The 21324-nt window shown below is 47.5% G+C and overlaps 1 protein-coding gene across 1 annotated transcript in view; it reads right to left on the bottom strand.

Moving 5' to 3' along the window:
• Nucleotides 1-946: 946 nt before the first annotated feature.
• The window catches only part of LOC134753631 (zinc finger CCCH domain-containing protein 13-like), a 35179-nt gene continuing 14801 nt past the window's right edge, over nucleotides 947-21324 (bottom strand). The window contains exons 3-10 of the mRNA XM_063689570.1: nucleotides 18056-18229; nucleotides 17296-17486; nucleotides 16759-16843; nucleotides 15479-15581; nucleotides 13632-13729; nucleotides 13230-13324; nucleotides 12171-12273; nucleotides 947-4872 (exon numbers count right to left, since the gene is read on the bottom strand). Of these exons, the coding sequence (XP_063545640.1) occupies nucleotides 4156-4872; nucleotides 12171-12273; nucleotides 13230-13324; nucleotides 13632-13729; nucleotides 15479-15581; nucleotides 16759-16843; nucleotides 17296-17486; nucleotides 18056-18229 (1566 nt within the window). The 3' untranslated portion in view covers nucleotides 947-4155. The remainder of the gene's footprint in view (nucleotides 4873-12170; nucleotides 12274-13229; nucleotides 13325-13631; nucleotides 13730-15478; nucleotides 15582-16758; nucleotides 16844-17295; nucleotides 17487-18055; nucleotides 18230-21324) is intronic.

The following is a 21324-nucleotide window of genomic DNA, read 5'->3' as shown; positions in this document are numbered from 1 at the left end:
AACTCATCAATTGTATACTTTATTCTAAAGCAATAAGGTATCCACTTGAACTAACATTCAAATGTTAAGGTTTTGTCGAGCGCAGCAGTTTACCTATAGACATATCGGCACTACTTTGAAAAAAATCTCTTATCACACTACTACCTACTCAAAGTTGAAAGGCAGTAACTCTGTATGCATCCCATACATAGATACCACATTTTTCTTTTGATTGACAGAAAAAGATAAGTTTTTTTAAGTAGTGCCGATATGTAACGTTTTTAGCCTTAAGGTATACATAGTCAGACGTTGTTTTCTAATGTGGTTTATCGGCAGCTTTCGAATTTTTTCCGAATGAAGATGGCCGGTCGAAATAATTAGCAGATGGCGCCAGCATAACTTGCCCTGTCAATCCCTAGAATTGTGTCAAATTTTTGTTTTTTAAATGCCCTGGATGCCAGCCCTTTAAGCCAAATCTCATAGAAAAAGGGGCAAGCTATGATGGCGCCATCTCTGCAAACCTTTGACAGTTGCCAACCCCATTCCGGGACCTCTTAATAAAATATACAGTACATTACTGTATAACTGAAAAAATTATCTATTTGTGATTAAGTATATTATTTTTCGTTTTTTTCTTCAGTTTATAAAATTAAAAATATATAAATTTTTATGGCAGGAAAAATATAATTTGCGTGTTAGCAAATTTGACACAACTATTGAGTTGCAGGTTCTTTTCTTTAGACAGGGATTCACTTGGGGTATCAGATATTTGTCCACTAGTTATTCCCTAGCTTACGATCAAATTGTTATATTGAGTTGTCAAAGTTGTCGTCAAAGCCAATTTCATTTATTAAACATTTAAAAAACAAATTTTTATGTTATTTAAATCCTCCCTATCCCATTAAGTCTGTCCCATGAATTTTGGTTAATTAATTGTAACTAAAAAGCATATACCAAGAAAACCAGATGTTTTGAACATTTTTATTTAAATAAAATTATTATAATTTTCTACAGAACTATTGCACTAACATTGCAATGGATATGTCTGAGTGAATAAAACAATAAATGCTGCGATCTTAGCGACCAAGGTGGTCAAATAGTTATTTACGATACAAGTGCGGAAAAGAGGAAATTCGAAACGAGTGGCGATAAATTAAAACACGACCGCAGGGAGTGTTTTAAATCGACACGAGTTGCGAATTACCTATTCGCACGTGTATCGTACAACGTTTTACAGTACATATGGCCCTTTAAACTTTCGACATATGCACGAAAAGTGCTATTTGACGCACTAGTGCGAGAAAGTAGTACCATATGTACTGTAAAGTATCTGACGAGCTCTACTAACACATTGGTAATAGAAACGTGTTCAGATATTTGTGAGCACCGTGGTCGCTCATATTATAAAGCTGTTACAAGTGCAATATTCAATGTGAACAACAAGGTGATTGATACATTTTGATAACTTTATAATTAAATTATCAATATTTAGATTATTTAGAACATATTTTTTTGGCAATAACATAACATTTCCTGTGAAATTATGCAAAACTATTTCAATACCTAGCTACTAGTAGCAAAATACAAAAATAATTATTTTACGTAGCTTTTACCTCCTACTGTATCATATCTACATTACAAGCTCTCTCATTACGTGCTATTCAAATTATAGCTTAAGATGTTCATGTCACGTCTGGTGCCAGATTTGTACTTAACTATCATAATATTCACGTAAAATCCTCGCTAGCTTTCGTGAGCTTTCTATACAAATAAAATCAATTTCCATGAATTTAGAGAATATGTGGCGGTAGTTGTTTTTAAATATATTATAGGCAATTTCACAGCCTACTTTCAGTGTAACCCTAATGCATAATATAATATAACTACATATATATATATAGTTTGTCAAGGGACTGTCTCATTTCAAACATAGACAGAGAGAATCATACTATCTTTGTCTTACACTAGTACTAGCACCCAAAAGAAAAGGATGAGTATAGTTTTCTTTGTTCCTATTTACTGACAAGATTTGCTTGACCAATTATACCTACTATTAGGCCAGGCAACGAATTCTTAAAAAAAAAGTTGTAGAGGGAGGGAAATGCTTGGAACACAATACTTGACTTCGTAACTTTGTTTGAACTAGTTAGGAGGTGAACATGATAACAAGTCCCGGCCGTAGCCCTTGAGCCGGGGGGGAGAGGGGGGTTTGAAGGTCCCATTTTTAGGGTTCCGTACCCAAAGGGTAAAAACGGATATCTCGAAAACTATTCAAGATATCAAAAAACTTGACTAACTTAAACTTGTAGCAAATTTAATCAGCCTTGTTTTGTCTAAGTAGCTAAGACGCAGTTTCCAAGTAAGTGAAAAACCGAAAAAATGGTCCTTCAAACCCCCCTCTAAAGGGCTACGGCCTACGCTAGGGGGTCTGTTCGTAGACGATTTTCGCTACACGGTTTTTCCTACGCTCGTAATGCGTAGCTCGCGGTTTATTGGTCAATAATAACTAGAGTAACAATAAATCTGAACTCAATTTTTGTTCTTATTTAGATATAAGATAATAAAAGTAACTAGGTGCGTTGTTTTAATAAATAGTACCCCATTAACTAGGAAGAAATAGTTGTTTTTGGCACTGCTAGATTAGCAATGAAAACATCAATTTAAATAAAATAATAAAAATATTTAAAAAAAAGGAAATATTAATGTAAGGTGCCGATAACAAATAGTCGATTTCTGGTCTAAAATAGTTTGAATCGCCACCTTACTTGGAAATATGTAAACTAGGATAAAACAATTAAATAAAACCACGCTAAAAAATTATTAAAATGACATTCAAGTACATACTTGTATTTAAAACATGCTTATTGACTAATAGTTAAAACTTAACATTTAACTGGAATTAGACATGCTACAAACATTAAATAATTGTCATGCAGATAGTTAACTTTGGCATTATTTAATTAATATTAAGTCCTTACCTATGAAATTGGTGTTTTGTATGGAGAATTTTATGAAAACTGTGATTTTCATACATTGAATTTTGCGGATCATTTAGCAATGTCAAATTCAAACCAAACTAAATTTTGTTAGGAATATTGAAAACTACGTTACACATATCTTATTTACTTAAATAATTGTTAGCACCAACTATGTATATGTAATAAAATTGAAAAGGATGGTTTTCAAGCTTTAATTTAAAACACTAAACAAATAAAAAACCTATTATGTGTATTTAAAACCTTTGTGTAATCTACTATTGAAATTAAAAAATAATTTGGAAGTTGCAATTAAAATGAATAAATTACGTACAAAATAATCTGTGAAAAAAAACGCCAATTTAATAGGTAAGGACCTAATATTTAAATCTGTATTAATTGTTCTAGAAAACTTATAAAATTAATCATTTGAACTAATTATTAATTAATTATTAATCTACGGACACGTATTATTAGGTATATTCGATTCAAATACAAATGATTTAAATTATATTTTATATCTAATGTGTGTTAAGATACCACAAAATACTAATCTCTCTTGGTTTGGTTGGAGTAATATTTGATGGTACCTAAACTTAGTAAACGTGCTCCATAATAATTGAGATCTTTTAGAACATAGCCTGGGAGAACTTTTTAAATGCAGAAATTATAGAATAAACACAACACATATTGATAAGATACATTAATGCGACTAATATAGGTGTAACATTATGGAATCTTTTATGGTTAGGTTATAAGCCAATATATGCTCAGAAGCTATTTTTAGTAAAGCATGTTAGACATGCGGGTAATGTTAATATTATCTAAATTGCAACCTCTCAGTGTATGTGGTTTGCTTCTTATAATCAGCTTTATACTGGGTAATATTGGGGTCGCGTACCCTGTCAAAAATGTATAAGAAATGTATCATTCTGAGCAAGGTTTCCCATGGGACCGATATGAAAATCGTGTAAAAATATACCTTTGAGTCACGTTTCATCTACTTCGCGCCCTCAAGGTGTCCATTACATTTTTTTGCCTAATTTGGTGGCTAGTCCCATGCGGAAATTAGTTTAGTACCTATGACCATCTTAACACATTTTTGCCACACAGAATCACGAACCCAAAAGTATAATAAATATTTTCTGAAAATGACCGATTAGCTAGTAAAAACTGCACTTAATAGACATAATTTAGCACCTCAAGCGCTGTCTTTCGTCAGCATTTTATCCAACTTCAACTGTTCAAGTTGCAGCTGCCTCCTAATGGACCCCAACTGCGTGAGTATACTCACACTCTTACCCTCCTCATTTGGCAAACTCTTCAAAATATTCTTCTGAACCACAGGCACTTTCCACTTATCGTCTACAACTTGCATCGCTTCGCTTAAGTCCGTGTTTATCTGCACATTCTTCACATTAACCGGCGAATGCCTTAACACTGGTATGGGATTATCGTTATCTTTAGACTCGTATTTCGGACGGTCGTGGACGAGCGCTTCTACTACTAACTTACCTTTACTTAACCTATCCTCTTTATCACTGTTTTTGTCTGTTAACCTAGATTCCCTGTCGTACCGGCCGAGATACTTAGAAGCGAGGCATTCTGTACTAGCGGTGTCTAGTCGAGAGCTGAGCATTTCTTTGGAAGGATTGAGGTTTTTTCGTAGATAGCTGTCGACATCGTAGTTTGGTGAGAAGATAGATTTATCTGGTATGTTGGTTGAGAAGTGTTTTTTCTCCTTGGCCTTGTGGACGGAGGGGTAGTAGAAGGGTATCTTGGAGGGTTTAGCGGGTAGTCCGTCGCTGCGTGAAGTGTGCGTGTGTGTGCGCGCGCGGAGTAGCGTCTGTTGCTCTAAATCTATTTCTTTTTGTAGCGCCGTTCGCTTCTTTTCATAGTCTGTTGCGTTTTCTTTCATCTGTAAGATAGAATAACATGTTTTAACCATAGAAGGATTTAGCAAAGCTGGCACGAATTAATTGAAATTGAAATATTTATTGCAGACCGTGGTCCATAGTGTGTTAGTATAGGTACAATTAATATTTACATGTAGGTAACATAGGTAATTAAATTATGGTTAGTTATTACATAGGACACAAAACAATTACAAAAAATATTAAAGTTACACAACATAAAATTACATCCTAGACTGGGTAGGCGCTCTATTGAACTAAATGGATAAAATTTATAGCATTAGATTAATTTATGTTGAATGTTCTCAGCTGCAGGTTGATCAATCCGACGATGATTCCATCATATGTTCCTTTGTATATGTATGAGCATTTTCAGAGAAAAGTGTATCATTTACTTTTTACCGAGCAGCCATCAAGTTTTGAGTATTTCTACTCAGAATCACGAGGATTATCGATTTAAAAAGAAAAAAGTGTCCGAAAAAAAAATTCAGTTTTGTAACGCATTATGTCATACATTTTGTTTGAACCGACCGTCATAAAACAGACAATCAAAATTTGTATGAAAAACTGGGGACACTTCTTTGTTTTAATCAATAGTTGTCGTGATTCTGAGACTAAATAACCCAAGAGTTGTTAGTTTTAAAAAAATGGTACACTTTTTTCTGAAGTTTAAGTTATAATTATTATAGACAAGCCATACCAAACAATAAAATTGTCGCAATCACAAAACATATAACACGCGGCCAAAACGTCGTAAGTGCCTGATTGGCGCGAGAGTATATCGCCGTGACATAGACTACCCGTCCCCCTTTAATTCATATAGTTAGTAAAAGATGGGTAGTCTATTTCGCGGCGAGATACTGTCGCGTCAATCATGTGCTCGGCCTACAGGTACGCGTTTAGGTCGCTTTCTTGCTGCACTTCTATTATGGTTTGATGTCAAAACAACATCAACTCATGGCGCAAAATACTGGTTCTCTGTGCCGGTTCTATACGTTAAGTAATAATAGTTCAATGGAAAATCTCCATGTCTTTCTATAAATAAATTAGCATGTACCAAAGACCTATTGCAACTCCGTATAAGATGAATAAAAGTCTAAGGAAAAAACGTGCCTCGAAAAAAATATTGATTCTCGCATACACGGCGCTTACACCTTTGACTTATTCTCGACTAGATGGCGTTGACGGTTCCGTTCGTTATTTAACAATTTTAACACATATCAGTGAAAGAACATGGGTCAAAATCACATAAAAATAATAAATACAAATAAAAAAAACATGTATCCTTATATATAAACATTTTTGGATATTTTTATACATTTTCATTTTTAGTTTTAATCGTGTGTCGACAGATGACAGTAAATTTACTGTGGTTACAAAATTTACTAAGACCATAGAGTAACTTATACTAGAGCGGTACTGTCATTGTAAATTTTGTAACCCCAGTAAATTCACTGCCATCTGTCGACACACTTTAAAACTAAAAATTAAGATTTATAAAAATACGATAAAATGTATTTAAATATAGATAAATAATTTTTTTTTATATGCATTAATTATTTTTATGATTTTGACCCATGTTCCCTCACTGATATGCGTTAAAATTGTTTAATAACAAACGAAACAGTCAACGCCATCTATACGACAGTGGGCCAAAACTAGTGGCGCCCTCTGAACGAGAATCAAATTTTCTTGATTTTCGAGGCACGTTTTTTCCTTAGACTGTAAACATCTATTACGGAGTTATATCTATCTTTGGTATAACATATACATATTCTCTTAGCAATGTACATACCTGGTGTTCCTGCGCGTCGTGCTTGCGCAGCTCTCGCCCCCGCGCGCCGCGCAGCACGCGGAGCTGCTCCTCCAGCCGCCGCATCTCCGCCGCCTCCAGCAGCCTTACCTGGTGTTCCTGCGCGTCGTGCTTGCGCAGCTCTCGCCCCCGCGCGCCGCGCAGCACGCGGAGCTGCTCCTCCAGCCGCCGCATCTCCGCCGCCTCCAGCAGCCTTACCTGGTGTTCCTGCGCGTCGTGCTTGCGCAGCTCTCGCCCCCGCGCGCCGCGCAGCACGCGGAGCTGCTCCTCCAGCCGCCGCATCTCCGCCGCCTCCAGCAGCCTTACCTGGTGTTCCTGCGCGTCGTGCTTGCGCAGCTCTCGCCCCCGCGCGCCGCGCAGCACGCGGAGCTGCTCCTCCAGCCGCCGCATCTCCGCCGCCTCCAGCAGCCTTACCTGGTGTTCCTGCGCGTCGTGCTTGCGCAGCTCTCGCCCCCGCGCGCCGCGCAGCACGCGGAGCTGCTCCTCCAGCCGCCGCATCTCCGCCGCCTCCAGCAGCCTTACCTGGTGTTCCTGCGCGTCGTGCTTGCGCAGCTCTCGCCCCCGCGCGCCGCGCAGCACGCGGAGCTGCTCCTCCAGCCGCCGCATCTCCGCCGCCTCCAGCAGCCTTACCTGGTGTTCCTGCGCGTCGTGCTTGCGCAGCTCTCGCCCCCGCGCGCCGCGCAGCACGCGGAGCTGCTCCTCCAGCCGCCGCATCTCCGCCGCCTCCAGCAGCCTTACCTGGTGTTCCTGCGCGTCGTGCTTGCGCAGCTCTCGCCCCCGCGCGCCGCGCAGCACGCGGAGCTGCTCCTCCAGCCGCCGCATCTCCGCCGCCTCCAGCAGCCTTACCTGGTGTTCCTGCGCGTCGTGCTTGCGCAGCTCTCGCCCCCGCGCGCCGCGCAGCACGCGGAGCTGCTCCTCCAGCCGCCGCATCTCCGCCGCCTCCAGCAGCCTTACCTGGTGTTCCTGCGCGTCGTGCTTGCGCAGCTCTCGCCCCCGCGCGCCGCGCAGCACGCGGAGCTGCTCCTCCAGCCGCCGCATCTCCGCCGCCTCCAGCAGCCTTACCTGGTGTTCCTGCGCGTCGTGCTTGCGCAGCTCTCGCCCCCGCGCGCCGCGCAGCACGCGGAGCTGCTCCTCCAGCCGCCGCATCTCCGCCGCCTCCAGCAGCCTTACCTGGTGTTCCTGCGCGTCGTGCTTGCGCAGCTCTCGCCCCCGCGCGCCGCGCAGCACGCGGAGCTGCTCCTCCAGCCGCCGCATCTCCGCCGCCTCCAGCAGCCTTACCTGGTGTTCCTGCGCGTCGTGCTTGCGCAGCTCTCGCCCCCGCGCGCCGCGCAGCACGCGGAGCTGCTCCTCCAGCCGCCGCATCTCCGCCGCCTCCAGCAGCCTTACCTGGTGTTCCTGCGCGTCGTGCTTGCGCAGCTCTCGCCCCCGCGCGCCGCGCAGCACGCGGAGCTGCTCCTCCAGCCGCCGCATCTCCGCCGCCTCCAGCAGCCTTACCTGGTGTTCCTGCGCGTCGTGCTTGCGCAGCTCTCGCCCCCGCGCGCCGCGCAGCACGCGGAGCTGCTCCTCCAGCCGCCGCATCTCCGCCGCCTCCAGCAGCCTTACCTGGTGTTCCTGCGCGTCGTGCTTGCGCAGCTCTCGCCCCCGCGCGCCGCGCAGCACGCGGAGCTGCTCCTCCAGCCGCCGCATCTCCGCCGCCTCCAGCAGCCTTACCTGGTGTTCCTGCGCGTCGTGCTTGCGCAGCTCTCGCCCCCGCGCGCCGCGCAGCACGCGGAGCTGCTCCTCCAGCCGCCGCATCTCCGCCGCCTCCAGCAGCCTTACCTGGTGTTCCTGCGCGTCGTGCTTGCGCAGCTCTCGCCCCCGCGCGCCGCGCAGCACGCGGAGCTGCTCCTCCAGCCGCCGCATCTCCGCCGCCTCCAGCAGCCTTACCTGGTGTTCCTGCGCGTCGTGCTTGCGCAGCTCTCGCCCCCGCGCGCCGCGCAGCACGCGGAGCTGCTCCTCCAGCCGCCGCATCTCCGCCGCCTCCAGCAGCCTTACCTGGTGTTCCTGCGCGTCGTGCTTGCGCAGCTCTCGCCCCCGCGCGCCGCGCAGCACGCGGAGCTGCTCCTCCAGCCGCCGCATCTCCGCCGCCTCCAGCAGCCTTACCTGGTGTTCCTGCGCGTCGTGCTTGCGCAGCTCTCGCCCCCGCGCGCCGCGCAGCACGCGGAGCTGCTCCTCCAGCCGCCGCATCTCCGCCGCCTCCAGCAGCCTTACCTGGTGTTCCTGCGCGTCGTGCTTGCGCAGCTCTCGCCCCCGCGCGCCGCGCAGCACGCGGAGCTGCTCCTCCAGCCGCCGCATCTCCGCCGCCTCCAGCAGCCTTACCTGGTGTTCCTGCGCGTCGTGCTTGCGCAGCTCTCGCCCCCGCGCGCCGCGCAGCACGCGGAGCTGCTCCTCCAGCCGCCGCATCTCCGCCGCCTCCAGCAGCCTTACCTGGTGTTCCTGCGCGTCGTGCTTGCGCAGCTCTCGCCCCCGCGCGCCGCGCAGCACGCGGAGCTGCTCCTCCAGCCGCCGCATCTCCGCCGCCTCCAGCAGCCTTACCTGGTGTTCCTGCGCGTCGTGCTTGCGCAGCTCTCGCCCCCGCGCGCCGCGCAGCACGCGGAGCTGCTCCTCCAGCCGCCGCATCTCCGCCGCCTCCAGCAGCCTTACCTGGTGTTCCTGCGCGTCGTGCTTGCGCAGCTCTCGCCCCCGCGCGCCGCGCAGCACGCGGAGCTGCTCCTCCAGCCGCCGCATCTCCGCCGCCTCCAGCAGCCTTACCTGGTGTTCCTGCGCGTCGTGCTTGCGCAGCTCTCGCCCCCGCGCGCCGCGCAGCACGCGGAGCTGCTCCTCCAGCCGCCGCATCTCCGCCGCCTCCAGCAGCCTTACCTGGTGTTCCTGCGCGTCGTGCTTGCGCAGCTCTCGCCCCCGCGCGCCGCGCAGCACGCGGAGCTGCTCCTCCAGCCGCCGCATCTCCGCCGCCTCCAGCAGCCTTACCTGGTGTTCCTGCGCGTCGTGCTTGCGCAGCTCTCGCCCCCGCGCGCCGCGCAGCACGCGGAGCTGCTCCTCCAGCCGCCGCATCTCCGCCGCCTCCAGCAGCCTTACCTGGTGTTCCTGCGCGTCGTGCTTGCGCAGCTCTCGCCCCCGCGCGCCGCGCAGCACGCGGAGCTGCTCCTCCAGCCGCCGCATCTCCGCCGCCTCCAGCAGCCTTACCTGGTGTTCCTGCGCGTCGTGCTTGCGCAGCTCTCGCCCCCGCGCGCCGCGCAGCACGCGGAGCTGCTCCTCCAGCCGCCGCATCTCCGCCGCCTCCAGCAGCCTTACCTGGTGTTCCTGCGCGTCGTGCTTGCGCAGCTCTCGCCCCCGCGCGCCGCGCAGCACGCGGAGCTGCTCCTCCAGCCGCCGCATCTCCGCCGCCTCCAGCAGCCTTACCTGGTGTTCCTGCGCGTCGTGCTTGCGCAGCTCTCGCCCCCGCGCGCCGCGCAGCACGCGGAGCTGCTCCTCCAGCCGCCGCATCTCCGCCGCCTCCAGCAGCCTTACCTGGTGTTCCTGCGCGTCGTGCTTGCGCAGCTCTCGCCCCCGCGCGCCGCGCAGCACGCGGAGCTGCTCCTCCAGCCGCCGCATCTCCGCCGCCTCCAGCAGCCTTACCTGGTGTTCCTGCGCGTCGTGCTTGCGCAGCTCTCGCCCCCGCGCGCCGCGCAGCACGCGGAGCTGCTCCTCCAGCCGCCGCATCTCCGCCGCCTCCAGCAGCCTTACCTGGTGTTCCTGCGCGTCGTGCTTGCGCAGCTCTCGCCCCCGCGCGCCGCGCAGCACGCGGAGCTGCTCCTCCAGCCGCCGCATCTCCGCCGCCTCCAGCAGCCTTACCTGGTGTTCCTGCGCGTCGTGCTTGCGCAGCTCTCGCCCCCGCGCGCCGCGCAGCACGCGGAGCTGCTCCTCCAGCCGCCGCATCTCCGCCGCCTCCAGCAGCCTTACCTGGTGTTCCTGCGCGTCGTGCTTGCGCAGCTCTCGCCCCCGCGCGCCGCGCAGCACGCGGAGCTGCTCCTCCAGCCGCCGCATCTCCGCCGCCTCCAGCAGCCTTACCTGGTGTTCCTGCGCGTCGTGCTTGCGCAGCTCTCGCCCCCGCGCGCCGCGCAGCACGCGGAGCTGCTCCTCCAGCCGCCGCATCTCCGCCGCCTCCAGCAGCCTTACCTGGTGTTCCTGCGCGTCGTGCTTGCGCAGCTCTCGCCCCCGCGCGCCGCGCAGCACGCGGAGCTGCTCCTCCAGCCGCCGCATCTCCGCCGCCTCCAGCAGCCTTACCTGGTGTTCCTGCGCGTCGTGCTTGCGCAGCTCTCGCCCCCGCGCGCCGCGCAGCACGCGGAGCTGCTCCTCCAGCCGCCGCATCTCCGCCGCCTCCAGCAGCCTTACCTGGTGTTCCTGCGCGTCGTGCTTGCGCAGCTCTCGCCCCCGCGCGCCGCGCAGCACGCGGAGCTGCTCCTCCAGCCGCCGCATCTCCGCCGCCTCCAGCAGCCTTACCTGGTGTTCCTGCGCGTCGTGCTTGCGCAGCTCTCGCCCCCGCGCGCCGCGCAGCACGCGGAGCTGCTCCTCCAGCCGCCGCATCTCCGCCGCCTCCAGCAGCCTTACCTGGTGTTCCTGCGCGTCGTGCTTGCGCAGCTCTCGCCCCCGCGCGCCGCGCAGCACGCGGAGCTGCTCCTCCAGCCGCCGCATCTCCGCCGCCTCCAGCAGCCTTACCTGGTGTTCCTGCGCGTCGTGCTTGCGCAGCTCTCGCCCCCGCGCGCCGCGCAGCACGCGGAGCTGCTCCTCCAGCCGCCGCATCTCCGCCGCCTCCAGCAGCCTTACCTGGTGTTCCTGCGCGTCGTGCTTGCGCAGCTCTCGCCCCCGCGCGCCGCGCAGCACGCGGAGCTGCTCCTCCAGCCGCCGCATCTCCGCCGCCTCCAGCAGCCTTACCTGGTGTTCCTGCGCGTCGTGCTTGCGCAGCTCTCGCCCCCGCGCGCCGCGCAGCACGCGGAGCTGCTCCTCCAGCCGCCGCATCTCCGCCGCCTCCAGCAGCCTTACCTGGTGTTCCTGCGCGTCGTGCTTGCGCAGCTCTCGCCCCCGCGCGCCGCGCAGCACGCGGAGCTGCTCCTCCAGCCGCCGCATCTCCGCCGCCTCCAGCAGCCTTACCTGGTGTTCCTGCGCGTCGTGCTTGCGCAGCTCTCGCCCCCGCGCGCCGCGCAGCACGCGGAGCTGCTCCTCCAGCCGCCGCATCTCCGCCGCCTCCAGCAGCCTTACCTGGTGTTCCTGCGCGTCGTGCTTGCGCAGCTCTCGCCCCCGCGCGCCGCGCAGCACGCGGAGCTGCTCCTCCAGCCGCCGCATCTCCGCCGCCTCCAGCAGCCTTACCTGGTGTTCCTGCGCGTCGTGCTTGCGCAGCTCTCGCCCCCGCGCGCCGCGCAGCACGCGGAGCTGCTCCTCCAGCCGCCGCATCTCCGCCGCCTCCAGCAGCCTTACCTGGTGTTCCTGCGCGTCGTGCTTGCGCAGCTCTCGCCCCCGCGCGCCGCGCAGCACGCGGAGCTGCTCCTCCAGCCGCCGCATCTCCGCCGCCTCCAGCAGCCTGCAGGACAGTTCACAACTTAAGAGGCCGGTGTCGGTTTTAGTCGGAAAAATGTAAAATTGATAGATTTAGTCCGTGAAATTTTACACCTTTTTGTTACCTAATTGAAATAACAAGTACTGGTTTCAATTAGCACGTCTTCTTATCTTACCTTTTATCAGATCAATTTTTTGAAAACAGACTCACTAAATTAGTAATGTTTGCTTTTCTGATGGACGTTTAGGTAAACGCGCGTAAAGCGCTGATTTTGTCGCTCTTATTTGTAAATTTCGTAAAGTTTGGACGGCTAAACATGGTAATTTTGTATTGCACATATCCTGTACTTGACGTTTATCAGACTACATTTTTATTATTATGACTTTGAAGTAGTGTAAATGAAAGTTAGACGAAATCAATTTTCTCCAGAACTACCCTCGTTTACGGCATTATTGTCAAATGATGGGTAGCACACAACACTCACTACGTCATTCGCTAATGGTTCGTCCACACTGTCCACCGACGTAGTACCCAAAACAATTTTCCAGCTCGGAGGCACTGCCCAACCACAATCACGGTTAAAATTCGAATGATGACTAATTTCGAATGAATTTCGATAGCCTCCCGTACTTTTCGCTGAATCACAAACTTTTCATTTGCAACACGGTTACCTTATCGAAACGTATATAGTGAGTCGAATCCGAATCCAATACGTGTTCCGTCACCGCAGAGCCGGCTATAATCTGGTGGAAGTACGGGACCGTGATTGTGGTTGGGCAGTGCCTCCGAACTGAAAAACTGACGTAGTACCCCGTCGGTGGACAGTGTGGACTAACCATTAGCGAATGACGTAGTGAGTGTTGTGTGCAACCCATTATTTGATAATAATGCCGTGCGCTCAGGTAGTTTCTCGCCCCCTCGCGGTTTTTTTTTTTGTTATTTTTATTTATTATTATTTATAATTCAATACTAAAACTTACTTTTCTCTCGCTTTTCTCTCCTCCCGAATACGCTGCTGCTCAAGTATCTGGTTTTTGAGCTCTTGCTGGTAGTATTGACGCTTAGCCGCAGCTTCCTGAAACAAACAGTAAGCTATGTGACAGTTCTATGTGAAAATTGTATGTCACCACAATGTCAGAATTATCGATACCTAGTATGAAAGATGTAAAATCTATGAAAATTTCTTCAAATGCGTTATTGTTTATGCTACTGTTATGTATGCAAAAGCAACAAGTAGTTGTGTGGGCGGAATGCATAATTATGTATCTGAGATATTGGATATCATGGCTTTAAGGCCAAGCGTCAATGTCATGCAGCACTACTCTTGTGACGTAGTAGTACGCAACGCAAGGGATATATTACGCATGAAACCAGTGGCGTACTTTCTCTGCCATGGCGTTCCGCTGCTGCACGGCGTCGGCGTCGAAGAAGGATGGCTTGTAGCGCTCCCCGCTCGCTCGGTCTGGACGGCATCGCGACTCTGTAACACATACATATACACGGTTATACATTAGGTATATAATTCAAAATATTCAAATCCTTGGTATTCGCTTATCCGCCATACTTCAAGTACAACAAGAGGCAGTATGCATTATATTGAAGTTAATCGCAGCGCAGCTCAAGGCACAAATTAAAAACTTGAAACTTAAGTGTTGGAACTTGGAGCGAACCAAAAATCCTTTTAAAGTAACCGATACGCTTATACAGGATATCGATATTCAGTATGACCTTAAAGCCTTCCAATTTGATCCCCATGCATGGTCAGCGGAAATTAATGGTTTCCATTTCAAACCAAAGAATATTAATTTCAAATCGGCCTAACCAAAGAAAAATACAGATCCCGATGAATCACTCAAAACCTTGAAGCCGGATAAAAACAACTGACTAAGGGCCAGTTGTACCATCCACACTTGACAGGCTGATCAACAACAATCGACTGTCAACTATGAAACTTCCCATACAATAAAATTTTGCGGTATGGCCTGAAGTGGCGACTTATTTGTTTTACAAAAAAAATGCCTCCGCGTTATTGTTAATACTCATGAGCCTGACAGTTGCAAAAAATACTTCATTGAAAATAATATGCTAACTTTATCATGCATATACATCCTTGAAATCGGGTTATTTGTCAGAAAACACATCGAGATGTTCGAATTTACAAAAAGTGCGCGCCGCCGTAATAACTTAGTCCTTCCGCCTCATAGAATACATATGTATAAGGTCGGCCCATACTATAGGTGTATACAAATATATAATAAGCTCCCAATAGACATAAAGAACGAGACCGAATTTAACGTGTACAAAAATAGACTGAAGAACTTCCTAACCTCTAAAGCTTACTACTCAGTCGAAGAGTTTATGACAGACACAAATTTATGATTTGACCTAGAAATTACCCCTTTGTTTGTTTTGATTAATGTATTAATTACTTGTAAATAAATTATAATAAAATTTGGATAATGTGCTTATGAACCCTATGAATTATGTCTGTTTTATAAATTTAATCAATAACGAATTTCAATTTACATGTACTATGATTATGTCTTGCAATTTTTACTTGAATCTGGATTTATGACTGAGACTACTATATTTGAAATGTTTATTGTATTGTTCCTTTATTTTAATTGTAATTAATTCCTAGCTTTTAAATGTAATTAATTCCTAGCTTTTACTTGAATGAAATTTTATGTTTATGTTTAACTATTTATTTATCTTAGTACCTAATTAGTTTTTAGAATTGTGTTGCTATGCCCTAACAGGGTAACCATGCATGCACTTAATACATGTTAACACCTTAATGTAACCATGGTTCTGCAATAAATGAAATGAAATGAAATTAGACAAGTTTCGAACGTGACGTTACGTTCGTGGTCACAGGCAGACTGGCGAGGAATTGTATCAACATCTTCTTGTTGCGCGGGTTTTGGGAACTAACTTTGAAAATTCACCAGTTATAGCTAAATCCATACTAAATTAATTTTGTACGAAGCAGAAACGTCTGCGAACGATGCTATTAAGCTTAGAAATAAATTAAAAGTGGAAAAATTCACTGTCTCGGGTGGGACTCGAACCCACGACCACTGGGTCACTAGTACAGTGCTTCATCTGAGCCACCAAGACCGTACCCAATGCACGGGTGGTCGCGGCTTCAAGTCCCAACCAAGACAGTGTATTTTCCCACTTTTAATTTATTTAAAAAAGTTAGTTTTGTAAGTGGGTAAAAACTCACGTTCCAAATCGGGCAGGCTGCGGCGCTCCGGCGCCACCGTGCGCGGCGACAGCTCGCGCTCCGCCTGCTGCTGCGGCCGCGGACACAAACATGGCGACGATAACTGCAATTAAACAATCTCATTACAACTACTGTTGTTCCACTGAGACAGCCTACCTTACCTACCCCTACACTACCAAATCAGTGCACTGCAGACGATATATACAGTTAGATCGATACTTGTACAATAAAGTGATCTCGTTACCTCGACACTAACCCTTGCATGGATAGCCAGGGACCGGACAACCCTTTCCGCGATAAAACCCTTTCAATGGGCGACACTTAAACACGGCTAACACATTGAAAGACTTTCCCTTTTGAACTGCAAGCCCATTCATACCCTTACCTTTGACTAACCCTTACCGCAAAGCTAACCAAAAATAAGGCTAGCTCTTAATAAGGGTTACCCTTATCTTTAAGCGCTTTTTATAAAGGTTTCCCTTTGCGTGAAAGAGACAGGATTAGTATATATCTACGGTAGTGTATGAAAAGGAACGAAAATACGTGCCTAGTCAAAGAACGCCGCCGTCGCCGCCGACGATCGCTCGGATTCGAAGTAATGTGTGCTTTATGAACAAGGTAGATGACTTAAATTAGCACGCTTATATGCTAAAAGGGAAAACCTTTATAAGGCTAACCCTTATAAGCAATATGCAAGGTGTTGGTGAGCGGATGATAAGGGTTTTGTAAGGGTATTTGGGCTACCGATTACTCAAATGTGGTAGCTTTATATAAGGGTTTTTAAAAGCAAAACAAAAGGTTTCGTCTGGCAAAGTGTATGGTGAGTTAAGCCTTATGCAATACCCTTATAAAACCCTGATAAGGGATAGCGGGCCGGTCCCTGTGGATAGCACGTCGTCACAGGGCGGACACGCTATACATCAAAAATCACTTGCGTTTCTATGCGTGAACGGCACGTCTGTACACGCGTCATAGTGTGAGTAAGTTGCTTAAAAACAGTACTGAGCGGCCGGCAAACGGTCGTCAAACTCGTCAATCTGCAGTCGCGGGGCGAGGTAATTCGAGTCGGGGCGGGGCGGTGCGTGGCCGCTCTGTATAATAATAATACTATTATTTATTCTGTGACGTCGTGCCGCGACTGGAGCGGCTCCTTGTCATGTCGCGCTTGATGTATGAGGTCGCGCCACTTATGTTGACGTGATATGACGTCTTTGGCACTTGGTTTACCAATCAAGACAATTTGTCAAATAATAATCGCTTTGTAGAACCTATAAGCTTACCCTGTAGAATTCAGCGTCGTCCGTCTGTACGGCTACCGACAGAGGTCTGCCGGCCGTGGTTGTCTGCACACCGGTGTCTACTTTGCTGAAAAAGTAATAAAACATTACAAAAACATTTCTTAAATTTGTCTTCGGTTACCGCGATAGTCACTCATGAAATAAAACTATGAAAACGGATTATATCGCGTATTTTGAATTTATAAAACACCCCGACGTTTCGAACACTTTACAGCGTTCGTGACCCGTTGGCCACGAACGCTGTAAACGGTTCGAAACGTCGGGATGTATTATAAATTCAATATACGGATATAATCCATTTTCATAGTTTTATTTCATGAATATTTCTTAAATTTCAATTCATAATTTTATTGTATGGAAAGTTTCATAAACATACTCTGGCAAGCAAGTTTTGAAAAATGTAGGCGCGAAGGATCAATCTCATAAACAAATTATGAATTTTGCGCCTTTTTCTACTGATAAAGTTAAGATTGCTTAGTTTCTGTGTGCTTAGTTTGCCCACCTGGTGCAAAAACTCACCTAGTAAAAGTCTGCGTAGCACTGAACACAGTGTTGACGAACCCTCGCGGCCGCTCCGGACTGACTCTGTCCCGCTCTAGTCGCTCTATCTCCCTCTCCCGTTCGCGTTCTTCTCGCTCCCGCTCCCGTTGCTCGCGCTCTCTTCTCTCTCGCTCCGCTTGTTCCTTTTCTTCTTGCTTCTTCTTCGCTTGCTGGAAATCAAAGGGTAATTATAGAATCATCTGTAAGTATTAAGCCCGGTTCACATTTGTCTGTCGTGTCGTGTTGTGTTGTCTTGTACATATCGGTTTCATACATTTAATATGGTTGCGTTTACATTTGTCTGATGCACGCTGCAAATGTGAACCGGGCTTTAATTGTTTGGCTTTCTAGAAAAGCCGCGATTGCAGAACCAAAACGCCGATTGTGACTCGCGAGCCGCGGTTTATCGACCTCTCTGTTATAGGTGACCAGTAACATGAGCCATCTCACCTGGTCGAGATATTCCCTGTACTGCTGCTGGCGAAACTTCCTAAGGGTATTCCTCCGGCTTTAATACTCTCTTAGGCCAAGGAATACAACGCCTGACGCTCTCTCACGCGAACTTTTCGATAAACAACCATAATACAAGTAGCATCTCACCTGGTCGAGATATTCCCTGTACTGCATGCTGGCGCAGGTTCTTAACTTCTTCCTTCATATCCCCAAGTCCCAATAACGCGTCGTCAGATGACCTCTCGCCCCGTATGAGGGGGTTGTTGTAGTATTACAGGAGGCTCACCTGATCGAGGTATTCCCTGTACTGCTGCTGGCGCAGCTTCCTAAGGGTGTTTCTTCTTCGTTCATACTCCCCGAGTCCCAATAACGCGTCGCCCGACGACCTCTCGCCCCGTATGAGGGGGTTGTTGGGAGAGTATTCACCCGCTTTTAGCATTACGGGGAGACCTAGGTAGCGCTGTAACAAGATAGGACTTTTGTTACTTTTATGACAGCCGCATGACAGCAGTTACTTAGTTAAAACAAGGATATTAAAAACCGGCCAAGTGCGAGTCGGACTCGCGCACGAAGGGTTGCATACAATTACGCAAAAACCGGCAAAAAAATCACGTTTGTTGTATGGAAGCCCCACTTAAATATTTATTTTATTTTGTTTTTAGTATTTGCTGTTATAGCGGCAACAGAAATACATCATCTGTGAAAATTTTAACTGTCCAGCTATCACGGTTGATAAGATACAGCCTGGTGGCAGACAGACGGACAGACAGACGGACAGTGTAGTCATAGTAATAGGGTCCCGTTTTTACCCTTTGGGTACGGAACCCTAAAAATGCAACCAATTAATTTTATATTAAATTAAACGATACCACAATGCACTGATTTAAACTTACACGATTTTTACGCGATTAAGTCCCGTCGTTGTTGAATAATAATGATACCACAATGCTTAGAAATAAAGGAAAATAGCAACGTATCCCCCCCCCCCCCCCCCGCATAGTGTCTCGGCCGAGACAGTGAGTTTTTCCACTTTTCCTTTGTTTCTAAGCATTGCAACAACATTGTTCAGGTTCAGACCCAACCAACAAGTAAGAAAAAAGCAAAACCCCAATTTTTATTTGCATGTTCGCGTAACAATGAATTCGATGATGAGAAGAGAGAGATGGCGGCAGAAAGTGTAAAAGGACCGTGCAATCATGCCCATGACTACGACTAAGTAGGTAGGTACCTACTCTACCAAAAGCATGTGACGAGAGAAGGCTTCAAATTGTCCGTTGACAAACCAAGTTCCTAAGTACTTCATTCCGGATGGCGGTTGCGTTGCGGTTTAACAGTGATCTGCATAACCCACTGGTTACTCGTGCGCGATGGCTCGGGTTTGTGCAGTAATTGCCAGTAATTGCTAATGAAATTCCAGAAGCAGCGAGACTGACGGCTCTATTAGGTGTCGCTCGTTACCGTTTATTCATAATTACTAATTGGGGACCAACATCGGCCACACATAACGTAAAGACACATTAAACGCAATATACCGAAGCTGCGTCAAGTTCCGGTGTTTTCGTAGTAGCGTAGAGTTAATTGATATCAATCCACATTTACAATTAATGATGCCATTGCCACAGTATCAATACTGGAGTTTCGCAACATATGTACATTATGTTTGTCAGCTGATCACAAGAACATTAAAAAAAAATTTTTTTTTAGTCATCGCCTCCCGATTGATACTGTGCCGATGATATTTTAGATGCTTTTATAAATAAAGAAAACCGTCAGTCGGTTGTATAGCGGTGGAAAAACCGTCAGCTGGTCCCATAAATATGTAAAAAATACGCGCTTTACCATTTATGTCCGCAAACTATGCTATTCCGTAAGGAGTTTATTGAAGCGATGATTAGTTATATTGTATTTATTTACATTCCTACTCTTATAATTTTACAGCTTATGCCATCACAAAGCGTGCGCATGTTTACTGTTTGTATTTATTTACATACCTACTCTTATAATTTTACAGCTTATGCCAACACAAAGCGTGCATCACAACAATGCCTGCGCATGTTTACTGTTTGATCTGGCCGCATCTATACCTAAATACCTCACTTAGTTAGCTTTAGTTATCTATTCAGTCGAGTAGACAAAGTAGATCTGTTTTTGATCTAGCATCAGGGTAAACATCCAAGAGTGTTCAAAATGCAGATGCCCAAAGGATGACACCCTGCTGACGTCTCTGTTCTCTGTTGACAATGGGTTAAAGTTTAAAGATGACATGTAGGTACGGTGTAGTGACGATAACTCGGACGTCTACCTCATAAATATGTGGCGTTCCTCGCCTAAAGGGTCCTTATGCTCCATGTACATAAATACCCTTCTCTGATGGAAAGCCTATATGCTGCAATCAAGAGAAGGCTTAGTCAGTACAAACACTATAAATATAAAACCATTTAGTAGAATTATTTATTACGGAGTTTGATTGTTAACTACGACGTTATTTGATGTCAGTGGCACTCAAGAGTAATTATCATTGATATAATCGATAAACTGCTGTATGTTGTATATTGTAAAAAGGTCTCTTCAAGGGTCTATTCTATCCTATCTCAAAGTATTGCGCGTTGTCTCTTATCCTTATAGAATGGTTTCCCATGATTTTGGCGTTATCATCAGTCCATCTCCATCTTATTGAGAACTACATCCATACTGCATTCGATATGTAATCGAAATACGAGAAACGTTCTGCCTCAGCAGCTTATAACCCGTTTACAGTTTGCCATTGAGGGCAAGGCAGGCAGAGGGACATTGTACCTTAACGACTTTACTCGCGCTCCTGACTTGAGGGCCTACTGCGGAAAACGAAAATCGAAATTTCGTTATCTGCCTCTATCGCTCTTGCATATTTCAGCGTTAGAGAGGCTCTGACGCTCCCTGCATGGGTTGCCGTCAGAGATTTTTTCCGGCGATAGTCAACCGACCAGCAGCACATGAACAGTAAGTGATATCCTTCTGATAACCAGCGTCCATACAATACAAGCTTCAATGATGTTTGTATTCAAATTCATTGTCAATATGACCGAATTAGCGATTTAAAGGATGTTGAATGAAGTACCCTTCAGTCCTCAGCAGTAGGATAGGATAAATATATTTACAATCGCGATTTTAAAGATGTTTGCTTAAATTAGAACCCTTCAAGTGATCGCCGACACACACGCGTGTGAAATCGCGCGCGACTTCGTAATTGATCAATTAGACGTACGGACTGGCGTGCTGCGAATATCGACGGACAGTTTACATTCACACGCTTTACCTAATATGTAGGGTTTATATAACAATGCATATCTAATCATAAACGTAGGGAAATTTTAATACAGAATTTCTGCTAAATCATAGTTTCTTTATTCATCCTTTTCCTCTATAAACCTCCCTAACTTATTAGCCCTGACCTCATTCTCCGATAGGATCGGCTCGGATGGCCTCAGTCATCGTCGATTGCCACTGCGACCATTACACGCTACGCCCTATTTCGCCCTAGGGTTAGTTCGTCTACGCTAAGTTTGCATTGAGTCA

Source organism: Cydia strobilella, chromosome 2 (assembly GCF_947568885.1).
Source record: "Cydia strobilella chromosome 2, ilCydStro3.1, whole genome shotgun sequence".
In the NCBI taxonomy this organism is placed as follows: Eukaryota; Metazoa; Arthropoda; class Insecta; order Lepidoptera; family Tortricidae; genus Cydia; species Cydia strobilella.
The sequence above is the reverse complement of the archived record's forward strand: the minus strand, read 5'-3'. Positions and strand labels throughout refer to the sequence as shown.